This window comes from Podarcis tiliguerta (assembly GCF_965153285.1).
Source record: "Podarcis tiliguerta genome assembly, chromosome: 10".
Taxonomy (NCBI): Eukaryota; Metazoa; Chordata; class Lepidosauria; order Squamata; family Lacertidae; genus Podarcis; species Podarcis tiliguerta.
The window spans coordinates 23,876,918-23,891,861 of NC_139543.1; the positions used below are offsets into that span (position 1 = coordinate 23,876,918).

At 40.8% G+C, this 14,944-nt stretch overlaps 1 protein-coding gene across 2 annotated transcripts in view; it reads left to right on the top strand.

Moving 5' to 3' along the window:
• The window catches only part of IMMP2L (inner mitochondrial membrane peptidase subunit 2), a 453,218-nt gene that overhangs the window by 278,793 nt on the left and 159,481 nt on the right, over positions 1-14,944 (top strand). For both annotated transcript variants that reach the window (XM_083400141.1, XM_083400142.1), the window contains exon 4: positions 7,935-8,000. In XM_083400141.1, coding sequence (XP_083256267.1) covers positions 7,935-8,000 — 66 coding nt within the window. The remainder of the gene's footprint in view (positions 1-7,934; positions 8,001-14,944) is intronic.

Sequence of the window (14,944 nt, forward strand, 5' to 3'; positions counted from 1 at the left end):
CAGGGACCGAGCAACGGGAACTTACCCCGTTGCGGGGATTCAAACGGCCGACTTTTCGATCGGCAAGCCCTAGGCTCAGTGGTTTAACCCAGAGCGCCACCCACGTCCCTTGCTGTGAATGGTAACTATGCTTATTTTGCACACATTTAATCTGCAACATAATTTTCACAGACCATTGGTGGGGTTTTTTGCCTTTCATTGTGACCCCATTCGGAAGAAAGAGGCAGGGAGATGGATGAATTAGAACCGCATTCAGAGGAGGTCTGCAGAACTTTAAACTGCGTGGAAACTACAGCTGGGCTAGGAGCCAGTTATCACTATTCCCCCCACAACTGTTACTCCAGATGGTTGTGCTTACCCTCTCCATGTTGCACGCAGTGTTACCTGCCTGATTCTCACATGCCACACCTTTAGATGTGGAGTGAGTCACATTCAACTCACTACCTGCCCCCTCTGCCCAGGTCCCATGGCTTTAGGTGTTTGAGCTGGCTAAGCATAAACAAAAATCCTTTCCCAGCCCCATAGCTCTAAGGAGCCTTTTGCAACAACCTATTTCCATAACGTGCTTCCCAGTTCTTATAATTTTTTGCACTGTTCCGCCGCCTATCATGACAGACACAATTTAAGCCACTTCTCCTTATTGTTCCCAAAGTAAACACACTAATATTCCTTGGCAGAAGGATCTCTACTTGGTCCCAAAGAAACTGGAACAGTGCTGGATATCTGAAAGCTGGGAGCTAAATAGCACCTGCAACCTAGGTTATGGGTGCAAAGACAGAATGCCCAGGCATGCTTTTTTTATAACAAGAATACCAAACTGAAAATGAATGAACTGTAGCTAAAATATTATGTTCATTTTTCACATGATCTAGTCCTTCCCCTGCCCACCCTCCTAATATTCTTAAATGGATCTCTTCTACAGTCTTCAGAAAGTAGCTGGAAGTGGGGAGGCAGAAAAAGGTCCTCCTTTCCTTCCACTCTTCCATTTTAATCTGAAAATTTAGGTGCAGTACTGCGCCCAGAAACTGCTCACACTAATGAAATTCCCTGATGCAAAATGCTCCTAGAACAATGGGAGTTTTGAACACTGGACTGGTTTTACTTGTAACAATACCTGTAGTGGATGGGGCAGTATCAGCTTCCATAAGGTTGTCCAAAACCCGTCTATTCAGAGCACACACAACATGCATGTGCAAAGCCAAGCTACAGAATCTGACCTCGTTCTTTAATCCCCCACCCGCTGTCATATAAAAATAATATCTACTTCCCAACTGAGAATAACACTTGGAGCATCTTATGAAGTAGGCGCTAGTCTGGGGGTAAGGAATCTGTCCCAGAGTTGCTCCAAAACCCATCAGCCTCAGCAAGCATGGCCATTGGCTAGAGATTATTGGAATAATCAGCAGCACCTCAAGGGCCACAAGTTCTCTGCCCCTTCTCTAGTCCATGAAAGCCACAAATGTGTTAGTCTTTAGTCTGTCTCTGGCCTCTTTCTTGTTTTTTGCTGGGACCGACTAACATCACCACCCCTTGGAAAACTGAAAAACCTAGCTTGCAAGAGTGAATGAACAAAGCAGTTTAAGAACACTGGTGCTGATCCTGATCTTTTCATCAGAACAATTAGAAAATGCTTCAAGGAGAACAATTAGTCTTTGATTAGTCTTTTGTTGAGTTCTTGAGGAGATGAGTCCTTATGACATGAATTTCTACCACACTCCCCCACCCCCACACACCAGGTCTTTGGAGAAGCCTACCTGCACAACTAGAATATAAATATATTGATGATAATCACTGTTGTCATGAACTGCCTATGGGGTTCTTATGTCCCAGTTTGTGTAAGCAGGGCAACTCATTTTTCAGATTGCTGAAGCTAAGATCACACAGTGGAGTCACATGCTGTAGTCTGAAACTAGGGGAAAAGGTGCACCTTGCTGCTGCTTCTCTTTTCATTTCTTCTCTGATATGAAACAGCTTTGAAAAAGAGCCTTCCTCTCTTGAAGATATGAGAGCTGTATAGGGAACGCAGTTGCTTACCCAAGGCACAGTGGGTTAGTTAGCACACCAAAGACACCGAGGAACTACAGGAAATCAGTTCAAGGAGAAATTTGAGAGGTTATCGCAGTCAATGAACCACCTTTCTATAAGCGCCTCTGCCATATAGACTGCGTAGGCTTGTTCTGTTTGGTATTTTTCTTGGTTGTGTCCTGCTTTCAACTTGGTATCATCAGATGCAAGGGAAAAACACAAACACAATTGCCATTATAGATCTCCTGGCACACAATGTCCTGGCAAAGTATACTAGACAAAGATTCAATTGCATTTCAGTTTAATTCAAGCAGTTGCACTTTGCGGTTGGTGTTGTGTTATATTGAATCAATTCAGAACATTATTTCATTTGTCCAGTTGTTCAGGGTGGTACTCTAATGCCTGGATTTTATCTGCCTCAGGGTATAATGTTTACATTGAGGATGTTCTTTGTTCCTTTAAAAAAACAACACAGTTTAGTGTTTTGTCTTGTAAACTTCTTGAGGGGGAAAAGTCCGCTAAGCTTCAAAACTTCTCATTATAGAGAGAAATAGTTATTTGTGACAAAAATAGTTTTCCTAGTCTTGTGAAATACCCCAATTAAAACATTATTTTTAGCACTGGAAATGCTGCACTCATCAAGGCTCACTGGAGCTTCTGCTCAACCAGTTGGCATAATTCCCCTCTCAATTAAGTGAAATTCTACATTTCTGAGATGTATATGAGAAGTGTTGGGGATTTCCCCCATATGGTTCACTGCATCTGTGTTCATTAAGACTGAAGTCCATTTCTTAACACACAGTCTAGAGGGAATCTTAAAGCATCTGAAGAATTTCAGTTGCTTCAAGTCTCTGCCATTATTGATAGCATACTTGTTTACTCCACAGAATATTTGTTTAAACTGGCATATATATATATATATATATATATATATATATATATAAAATGACAATCCATGAGGATATATATTAGAGAACTAAATTTTCAAAGAAAAAAAATATATATGTTCTGGTCCAAACATGCAATGGTTCAGTTCAGACATAACTATGGTTTGGTGCTAAATGAATGAGCCGTACACTCTTTATGCTCACTCTTTTCCTCTCCCTTCTCTCTTCATGTGTTCTGATTTGCTGAATGTTTTTATTGGGTTAACTGCAAATGCACATACATAAAATAGCCAAGTAAAACAGCATATAATAACAACTGAAACTTCTCTCCCAGGTACCTAGCTAGCCAGTCAGAATGATCTTGTAATGCAGGGGTGGAAAATCGATGACCTTACAGGTGTTATTGGACTGTTATCTCCCATGAGAGTTGTAGTCCAACAACATCTTGATGGCCACACATTCCTCATCCCTGCTTCCAACATATGCTAACCATCTCTGTGGACTGGAAGCAGAACAGCTTGGGTGCAGTCTATGTACGATGCTTTGCAGTGCTTATGTTCAAATTGTTGAGGACTTTGTGTCAGATCTTGAAGATCATGACAGAAGATAGAATGGGATGAGATATTCTCTTGGTCATATTACCCTCATCTATTTTTATATTGCATTGAATGATTCTTGATAATGAGCAATAGCATCAGGTTGCCTTTCTCTGTTCCCTGCTTATACCCATGAACTCTGTGTGCCCTTTGAAACAGAATCCACTTTTACGATGGAGACATAATCTAGACTGACTCATGATGGAAGAGAAATCAAATTTCTTTGCTCTTCAGATAGTAAAGTACTAATGTATGTTGAAAAATATAATTGCATTTGCTTCACTGTTGTATCTGACTATCATATCTGACTATTATCCAGGAGTTCTGGGCTACTCTCTCTTTTATTAGAACAGAAGACTTCATGCCCAGCAGGAAATTGGCTCATTTAGTATTAGGAGACATTTCATAAATCCCTTGTGAGAGTTAAAATGAAGCAACTACCTTCCCTTGCTTAGCAGGGATCTATAGCTAGACCTCCATGGGCACCTGTATGGGGAAAACTCTAGCGAGATCTCTTTTCCAGCCTCCTGAGCTCAGATTGCTTTAAGCAGCTATTTGAAAGCAGATAGTTAAAAAAATAAAATAAAGACTTAACTAATGAGGAAAGAAAAGAGAGAATCAAAAAGTGGAAAAGTGGCACTGCTATAAAAGTGTAATGATTAATAAAATGTTAATGAGCTTTTGGGGAACCGTTATCTGCAGCGGAGATGAGTGCTGCCCATTCAGTATACTTAAGCAAACTTCAGCTCTTCAATCGCTGCTTGGGGCCAGTTTTAGCATATTCTCTCCAATTTCATCTCTGTGTAATCCAGCACCCTGAGTAGAATGTGTACAGTATGTGTCGTATGTGGATATATACACCTTGTGAGTTCCCAGTCAAGCTGTTATTGCTCGACTCCACTCCAAATTCATCTCAGCAGCTTGGACGCCACCACTGAATCTCAGCTGCAGGATTCCATGCACAGTCATAAGGTTGGTCAGGTACTGGAAAGATTATCATTATTCAAGTGAGTGGATTGGAGGAGGAGGAGGAGGAGGAGGAGGTGGCGTCAGCAAAGAAACATATAGCAGTCCAACCCTCAAAGCTGGTGTTGTAATAAGAGACACCATGCTGATAACAGGGTACAAAGTTGCTGTTGCTGATACATCATGATTGTCCCAGAATTCAAAGGTGCGGAAGTCATGATGCTTGATTCTTGTGCACTGTTGGAAAAAAGAATGAACAACAATTGGCAGTGTTATTTAATGGATTTTGTTATTTATTTAATTTAGATTCCCCCTCTTGCTCCTGAAGGAGCCCAGGGCAGCAAGTATGTACCAACAGTTCAGGGATAGAGGCAATTATGGATTACTATTAGTTGTTGTTTTTAAATCTGTGCATCAATTTCACAGATTAAGCATAACTTGCACCTAGAAGGCGTGTCCTGGGAGGGTCCCATTTTCAGCTCATTCATATAGCAGACTACAATGTACCAGGAGCATAGCTGATGGCATCATCTTAAAGGGTGAATGTTAGACGAAATCTGGTACCAGACCCTCCTAGAAGAAATTCTGTTACCCAGAAACGCAAGACGATATTCTGGTTTGAAGCACTGAAAGCCATTAACGACTGTGGTGAATATTCAGTGTCTTCTTTTGAAGCCAGTTTGATAGGTGAGAAAATATATGTCATTATTAGCAGAAAAGTAATCACTTTGTCTGTGGATGTTCTTACATCAGATTGAGAATAATGGTTCTTCAAGGTCATTGTGATTATTGCTGAATTGGGGTAAATTGAACCATGAGGTCAGTAGCAACATTAAGATATGTATACACTAATGAAATGAAAGTTGTTTGGAGGGGGAGCTCTGAATAACCTTTAAAACCAACTATGGAAGAATTTTTGAAAGGGTACACTTAAAATTTGATGACTGTCTTCATTAGCACAAATGAACTATACATAATGTAGCTTAAAAGCAATTTTGCTAAAAGAGTGTAATTTCCAGTAAGATGAAGTGAATAAAACAAATCTGATTTCTTCCTTTTCCTTTATGGCAATATCTGTGCCTGTTGGTAAAACAACACGTCTTGTAGGTGGAAATAGTGGCTGCCGACTCTTGGCAGTGGTGGTAAATCGCACACCCAACCCCAAATTTAACACATTCTCAAGTTTCAGCTTTCTTTCACTTACCCTCTCCCCGGAAAAGTGAGTGCTCAGTTCTCATATAAAATCATAGAATTGTAGAGTTGGAACGGACCCAAAGGGCCATCTAGTGACGTAGGGTTGCCATATGTCCTCTTTTTCCAGGACGCATCCTCTTTTTCATGCGTAGAGTCATAGCAATCTATAGTTAAAAGGAGAAGTCAGCAAATGTTCTCTTCAGAATATGGCAACCCTAATAGTCCAATCCCCTGCAATGCAGAAATCCCAGCTAACTTTTCATTCATCTCCACTGTAGGGGAAAACATTGGAAATGGTGGGGTCAGGTGGCCATGAAATAAAAAAAGAAAAGAAAAATCTGTGATAATTTTATGCAGTGTATGCAAGATAACCCACTGGAGCCGTAATAAGGGAGAACACAATCCACCTGCCTTTGCTGTGTTAAGTAACACCTGCAGTGGGGCAAGACACCATTGTTGTGATTCAAGCCTAAACAAATAGAATCAAACTTCTTGGTAACTTCTTGGTCAGTTTTATGTTGGTTGCTCATATAAACATTATTTAGTAGGATGAAACTTACTACTGTGTTGGTTAATTCATGAACTTCGTTCACTGTGTGTGAGGAAACTGGATTTTTAGCATAGCCCGGCCACAGAGCGGTTTGCTCTTATAACCCCTCATCTAGATTACTTTAAATGGCTTGAGACTCAAGTATCTGATGAAACACCTTTCATTTTTTTCAGCTGACCAGGCCCTGGGATCTGCAGTGAGGGTCTTCCTCATTGTTTAGTGGGGATGGCTTGCTGTGTAGTGGTGTGAGATAAGGCCTTCCTTAGTGGTGTAGAATTCTCTTCACTCGGAGGCATGGGTGTTTTCTGTTGGGATTCTGTTGCCAAGCCAAAATCCATCTCTACATCCTGGCCTTCAAACAATTTGTTTAGGTAGTTCCAGATTCTGAATTATGGGGTGTTTTATGTTTGCTGTTGTATTTTGTCTGTATTTCATAGAATCATAGAATTGGAGAGTTGGAAGGGATCTTGAGGGTCATGTAGTTCAACCCCGTGCAATGCAGGAATCTCAACTAGATCATATATGACAGGTGGCCATGCAAGTTCTGCGTAAAAACCTCCAAGCAATGAGAGACTCTACCACCTCTCAAGGGAGTTTGTTCCACTGTGGAAAGGCTCCTACTGTCAGACAGTTCTTTCTGATCTTTAGTTGGAATTTCCTTTCTTGTAACTATGTGTTCTGTGGTTTTAAATTATTCTTGTATAGCCCTCTGAGCTGCCTTGAGATCCTTCTGGATGAAGGACAATATTGAAATTGAGCAAATGCAAGTCATGTGTGTACTCAAACAAATGCAAATCACAATCAGAAGTGCATTTAAAGGCTCCTTGTTCCTTTAAGTCTGCTTCTGGGTACATAGGGTGGGTGGGTATGGTTTGTGGAAAATGGGCTTGCATGCTAAATTATGACCCCTGCTGGACCTCATATGGCCTACTGGGCTGAGGATCCCCACTACTGAGTGGGAAAGTAAACACTGGTCAAGCTTGTAAGTTGGACTAGCTTGTAACCAGGGTCTTCTAGTTAGGATCCAGGAATATACTACAAACCACACCTGAACAAATACTGTTTTCTCCCTATTACTGTTTGTTGAATAGCTAGTATAGCAAGCTGCTGTGAGAGTACAGCATTACTGCTTTATCTTTTCTCACTGTCAGCTCTGTGTTGATATATACATAAAGAGGTATAACTGCTGCCGCCGCCATATCATAGCTGGCCATTTTTATATGGTGTTCTTCCAGACTGTGTTAGATTTTCTCAGTAAAAATAATATTTTACATAGGGGAGGATTGTGTATGCCAGATGATTTAATTTTTATTTCATTTTGAGTTCATTTTCAGAAATAAAGGGCCAGCATGAATGCTTATGCATGCTGTAACACTGGCATTTAATGGTGAATCCTTCTTTGAATAAATGTATCCATTTTCAATCTATACTGATCACCACTGAATATTCTTTGCATTTATTTTACACCAGCAAGAGGGTAAATGACCCTCGCCCATTCCTCTATTTCTCTGGCAGTGGTTTTCAGCCACAGTGGGCTGAAATGTGAGCAACAGCAGTGACTTCACTTAGCAAGAGGATGATGACGGATGCACATCAGGCAGAATAGCAAATCATCTGATGACTTAAGCAATCCTCATTTCATAGCTGATTTTCTTTTCATTTCCTTAAAACAATGAGAGCTTTGCTGATTGAATCACCTTTCCCCTCTTTTTGCAGGTCTCCAAGAAACCCGGAGCAGAAGATCATTAAACGAGTGATTGCTCTTGAAGGAGACATTATAAAGTAAGTATGGTATGCCATTGTCTCTGACTCCCTATAAGAATATAATACATTTTCAGTAGAATTTGAGGTGGTAACCCAGGCAACTATGATATCCTGTCATTTTGGAGCTGTATATTATTAACAGGAGTATCAATGCTATATCTTTTTTTTAATGAGCCACCTATTTCGGCACCCATTAAAGACTTCAACTTTTCAGAAAGCATTTAAAGTAGATATATTTATCCCAGTCTGTGTCTGCATTGGATTTTAATTGGATATCTATATGGAATTGTTTGTATATATGAAACTGTGTTTACTCATTTATGCTTTTACTCTGAATTCACTTTGAGATACTATGTGGGAAGTTACTCATAAATGGAATCAAACAAATAGTCCCAGAACTTCTGGACTTGTACCCAGTTGGGGAAGGTTGACTTAGAGAATGAATCATTAACAAAGTTGTCCTTGATGCTATAAATCCATGCATTTTGCAATAATTCAGTTCTAAAAATTATTAAATTCATGTACAATGCAATTCTTCTTGAATTGATTCAATGCTGTTTGAGTTTTTGTTATTAGCTGATACATTCATAAACGCAAACAGTACTGAATTGTATGTTAATGAAAAGATTTAACAACTTGCATGCATGGTTGTAGCTTCAAATTATTGCATGTATTGGATTTCGGAGATCTTTAATCTGATAAACATAGAAACATTTTCATTACAATGTGATGGGGAACATGAATGGCTTTAATTAACAGCTAGTGTGTGCAGTTGGCCACCTCTGCAGTGAAACTTAGGTGGGAATGGAATTGCCGTCCAAGACTCAGGATGTTGCAAGCACATAGCACATAGTGTTGGCTGCTGATGTGACTAAGGGCAGCTAACCAGTCAGCTAGTGGGCGCACAGTAATAAGTGATATGGCCTTGCCTCCAGCATTGCATCTCTATGGTTACCTGAAAGGTTGTAAATATCCTTCTCTCTGTGATTCTTATTTTTGTGTGTGTTAGCAATTCTACTAGCAAACTGTGACAATGACCACCAGTGGCCTTGATGTAGATTGTCTAACTCTATTTAGTCACCTCCTGTCAGAATACCATTAGCATGTCTTATCTGACAGGGTTATTTGAAAGTAGCTTCATCAGTTATAGGTTGAAAGCACATGGCATTTTTAAAAAACAGACTTTTAATGTCATTAACAAAAATTAGGTTAGTTTGCTTTTTCATATTTGCTGAGCACTACAGATACAGTAAGTAACCACATCAGGACAGTCATTAGTTCCAAATAAAGTGTGTCTAGTAATTTTATGGTTTATGTATCAGTTATGATGATGATTTTAGGCCATATGTTAAGGGTGAGTTGGCAGAATCATATTCTGCCAATTTAATGAGAAATCGGGGGCAATAGGTTCTAAAGCTTATTGTTAGAAATGGTTCAATGGACTGGCATGAAACTTGACAGTGTAGGAGAAGTAAGTTTGAGGATGGTCCATACCAAATTGGCGGTAGGAAGGATTATTATTTTGAACATGTTAAATGTTTGACGAGAGACTTCCACAAGTTGACAGGAGCTGTGTTTCTACCATAGAGCTTTGCTGGGGCAGCTTTGGGGAACAGATTTCATCCATTTGCACCGTGTATTTTGGGAAATATTAAGGGGAAGAAATAATATGTGCCATTGCCCATGCATTGCGTAACAAAAAGCCATTTTTTATTGGCAGTCACTTTCGGATTCATTAGGGCAGTGGTTTTTAACCAGGGTGCTGTGGCACCCTGGGGTGTCTTGAAAAATGACCATGGGTGTTGCGGGCAACACTGCACTCGTCCCTCTTTCCTTCACTCCCTCCTCTGGTGCCCTCTCACGTCTCTGCCTCCCAAAGGCTTTGCACAGCTGTTTGTTGCAGCAGCCCTGGCTACAAGCTCCCCAGGCAAATGGTGCCTCTGGAGCTGGCCAAGGGGTGCTTCCCATGACCCTGTGGGGCAGTGTGAGGAGGAACCTTGTTTTGGGGCAGGGGGCAAGCTCAGACACCAGGGGTGGCAGCTGTGGCTGCCTGGAGGACTCCCAAGGAGAGGGGATAGGAGTGGAGGCTGAGGGAACACTGCACAAAGGAGGATGTTCAAAAACGGCTGAGGGGCTGCCAGCTCTGCAAGCAAGGGGTGACATACTTTCTTCTTCTTTCTTCTTCTTTGGCGAATGTTATGTACTGAAGTTCTCACCCTGGGCCAGCAGGGGGATACTGTAGATAGTTTTCACTCAGGTCCACATATGCAAATAAGGAATTGAAAGTGACGTTCAGTGATTGGATAGTTATAGAAAGTTGTTACTGTTGCTTTGTAGTGGAGCTCTATATAAGCAGGTTGGCTGAACCCTTCAGTTCAGTTCAGTTCTGGGCCTGTGAATAAACAAGAGCTGTTTGAAGAATCGCTGTGTCGTCTGATATGTTCACCCACAACTTAACAGTGATCACTCGTAGCTGAGTAAGATTGTCTTCCATAAACACAGTTTTAACAATGAGTCCGTAAGTGACTGTGGAGTCCAATTCTGGATTTACACGTCCTTCCACAGTGGGGACATTGGTTCCTGGGCGGCAGTTGATCGCAGTGTGGATTTGCCAAGTGTGCCTTCCTCTTAGCACGTTTCTCCCGTGTGTCCTGAGTTTGAGAGTCTTCAAAGCCCATTACACCTTTGGTAAAGGCTGTTCTCCAACTGGAGCACTCACAGGCCACAGAGGTGCCACAGAAAGAATGTAGTTGGTGAAGGGAGCTGTGGACCCCAAAAGGTTGAAAACCTCGGCATTAAGGTGAGACACCTGGAAATGCTTGGTAGGGACCCCCTGTGAGAGAATGTCCAATGCAGCAAGGAAGAGGATGAGTGGAATGTTGAGCATCAGGCAAAGAGGACTGGTTGGGAAATGACACATCAGTTAGAGTGATGGTTTGAGGAACATAAAATGGCACCATCAGTACAAATGCTAAGGGAGAGGGCAGGAAAAGCTAAATCGCAGTGTGCTTTGTCAACACTGAACGCTGACTGACAGGTGGGGGTGGGCAAGAATGGAAAACTACGAGGGAAGGTAATAGAACGGAGTGTTCTGAACAAGAACACTTGGACTACAATGTTTGGTTTCAGATCCCACTTGTAATACTTCACAAATGTTCTAGCACTTCTTAAGAACCTTTTCCCAAGCTGCAGCTTCTGTTACATGGTGACCCAGGTAACAGGTAACCTGCGGGTGTTCTGATACACACACATTTCTTTGCAGACAGGGAGTTCCCCAGTTTTATGTACAGTGGTACCTCTGGATACGAACGGGATCCATTCCAGAACCCGTATCTAGTGACGGCACGTCTGCGCACGCACGCACGCGTCGCTTTTCGCCATTTCTGCACATGCACGTGACGTCATTTTGAGCGTCTGCGCTTACGCAAGCAGCGAAACCCGGAAGTAACGCCCTCCGTTACTTCTGGGTTGCCGCAGAGCGCAACTCGAACGCGCTCAACCTGAAGCGCATTCAACCCGAGGTATGACTGTATTAGTCAGAGGCTGTTTTGGGTGCTTCTATACTGGGCATATTCTAATTGCCCAATCAAGTGTAAATGAAAATAAAATCATTTACATACCAGCTCGAATCTAGACCCGGCAATCTCAGTGAAGCTACTGGGGGGGGTGCCTTTTAGATCACTGCAGGGGAGTGGCTTCACATCACACAGTTCCCCCCTGAGCAGGTGGTCTAATCAATTCTCCCTTGGGAACTTTTTTGAACAAGCAGAAACGAATGCTTAGCCAGATGCAGGGCAAAATGAGTAGCATTGCAATCAAGTTTCCCTATATACAGCAATTGTCGCAGTGGAAAAAACCAACAAAAAACGTAAAACTTAATTTGCTTTGCACAGTACTTTGGCTAGGAAATCATTAAAGAAATGATACGAATGCAATCTGCTTAACTGATAGTTCTTGGGGGGGGGGCTTAAAATGTCAATTCTGTATAATGTATTAAAAGTAAATGTTGGTACTAGAAAACCTATTGAATCAGTAGAAATTAAATATTGTTGAAACCCATTTATTCCACATGTGCAACTGAAGGCACAATAATCTATAGTACTGTATCACAAATGCCTGAGTCATGATATGCATGGTGGCAGAACAAAAAAATGTATTATTCGTAAGTGTGACTATGGAGTTTTATTAGCACAGCTTGTTTTTAAACATGTAAGTAGTCTGCTTCAAACAATGTATTCTATTCAGATAAGATCTGTATCTTGCTCACCATTCCAAGGAAGTCAGGCTGGAATTTAAACCTTCTAGTAATCCTGGTTGGTGGCTCACATGTTTCTAGAACAAAATATAGTTGATTCCACACCTAAGGTTTGTGCACTCCTACAGTAAATTGTGTTGGTTTGAGAGATTCATTGAGATTCTGAAGTCTTCTGTGGCAAGTATGCATTCAACACGTACTCTTTGTTCAACTTAAACAACAACTGTTTCTAGGAGTCCACTATAAAATAACAATTAAAACAAGTTTCTGAGTGGTTCACGCTAAAGCAAGACTAATGAGCCTTTTTTGACATTCATCCATATTATGGTTATGAGGTTAAGCAGGAATGAAAATTACTGTTATCTTTTCTCTTGTTATGGAACTATAGTTGGTACTGGCAAAATAATTTATGTGATGAAGCCGCAATAGATTTTGTACAGGATAGGTAGCTAGTCATTATATTTGGGCTTCAGCATCTGTGGCAACATATCCTCTGTTTTGGTATCTAGAAGAGTCATTGCCTGATCAAATAAGTTCCAGTCCCTTATCATTATGCTATGAACTACTAATATGCCACTGAGGTGGGATAGGCTTTCCACTGAAGCTGTATAACTGTGGACAGGATCATCTAAGTCAGAGGAAGATGGCATGAACTATTTCCTTTTAGCCATAATCCCAACAATGCTTCTTTGGAGTGTGTGTGCATGTGTTAGATTTGAACTACTTTGTCCAGATCTCTGTTAACATTGAGACTTTTTAACCTTCAGTATCAAACCGGGGACAAGCTTTCCTCAGGTAGACATTGGAGTGGCAGAGTGAGTACAAGGGGAAGACTAGGCTATGATCAACAGCAGGAGATGGTGGTAATAATGGTTTGGATCCAAAGGTGCATGTCAAGGAGCTGTCAACAAGCCAGGTCATTCATAGGGCAAGCACATGCACAGGAGACACGGAATGCAATTTGGCTCTTTATTAACAGAAAATAACAACACAGAGTCCTCTGGTTTGTATTAATCTAGCTGAGACGTTGCTGAAACTGACCACTATTGAATGTAAGGTAAACGAAATATGGATCTTTCCATATTTCCATATTTCCAATGGGTTTACATCATTGAGAGCCAGCTGAATGAAGCTCTTGAGTTAGTACTAATCCAGATGGTACTAAGGCAGCAATAGTAAAAGATTTGGGGAGCAAGTCAACATGCCAACTTGGCATGCAGAATATATTGTGTTCATATTATTTACTATGTATGTATTTCATTTAACCAGAGGCAGATTTAGGGGAATACAACCAGTTCCCCCGAGAGGGTGCTACAGGGGGAACCACAACAATGAAGTAAAATAGAAAGTGAGAAGCAGAGGGTACTGAATTTTGATGTCACATAGGCCGCTACTGAACTTTGAAAGCCTAAAGTCTGCCACTGATTAAACATCTATGAGGTCAAGGGCATGACATTTTTGGTGGTTTCCCATCAATGGTCAATTTCTCTCTCTTGGAGACTTGTCATGACCCAAATCTGAGTACAGTGGTTCCTCGGGTTAAGAACTTAATTCGTTCTGGAGATTCGTTCTTAACCTGAAACTGTTCTTAACCTTAGGTACCACTTTAGCTAATGGGGCCTCACGCTGCCCCCGCACCATTTCTGTTCTCATCCTGAAGCAAAGTTCTTAACCCAAGGTGCTATTTCTGGGTTAGCGGAATCTGTAACCTGAAGCTTCTGTAGCCTGAAGCGTCTGTAACCCGAGGTACTACTGTATCTTCTGGAAATGCTGTTTGAAAAATATTTTAAAAGCAGTTTGAGATGGCTAAGGATATGGTTTTATTACGCTGAAGTTTGAACATTTGTAAGATTTTATATTCAACGTAATGGTTTTTTTTATATAGAAAAGTTTTGCATGGTTACTTTTCTAAGCCTTGGAGATAGGGCAGGCTTCTAATACAAAGCGAAACAAGCAATCTTGACGTTCAGTTTTGTCCTAAGCAGCATTTCTGGTGAGTAGGTTTCAATTTTGCATATAGTGAAAAATAAATTACTGCTAAATCTTTCCTTATAACACAAAGGGCAAGTGATACATGCTGAAACAGATTTTAATGGAAGTTTCTATAATTGAAAACCAAAGCGCAGTGACCTACTATTAGAGGCTAATAAGTGATAGGATTTTTCAAAGGATGGAATATATTGGCGAATGAGGCAATCAATGTACAGATTAGACATAGGTATATGCTAAAAGAAAAGGTGACCTTTTATGAATTTTAGAAAATAGCTTTGCCGTGTGAGGGAGTTAATCAGAATTTCATCACTTACGAAACCATCTTTACAGGTCAGAAGGAAAATACCAGCAGAACTCCAGAACTGGAATGCAACTTGTAATGAGATTGGGCAGAAAGGGGGATCTTAATTTTGGGATCTTATGATCCACATCTTCAACGTGCTGCCAATGTAATATTGAGACAGGACAAGCATGTAAAAGGGGGTGGGATTTAGGATCTGAAGTGATAAAAATCATTCTAGTGTTTCTAAACCTTCCACAGTTGTTAAAACTTTAATTAAACAGGTTTACAAGGAAAGGAAGAGAGACTAAGTTCATAAACGAGACAGCTATGCTTTGTAAATGAAGAAGAAAGCTAATTAAAGCGAGCATAGCAGCGTAATATTAATTTTTAAAAGCACTTCTAGCATATTTGTAGTAAATCTTGCCATGGCTA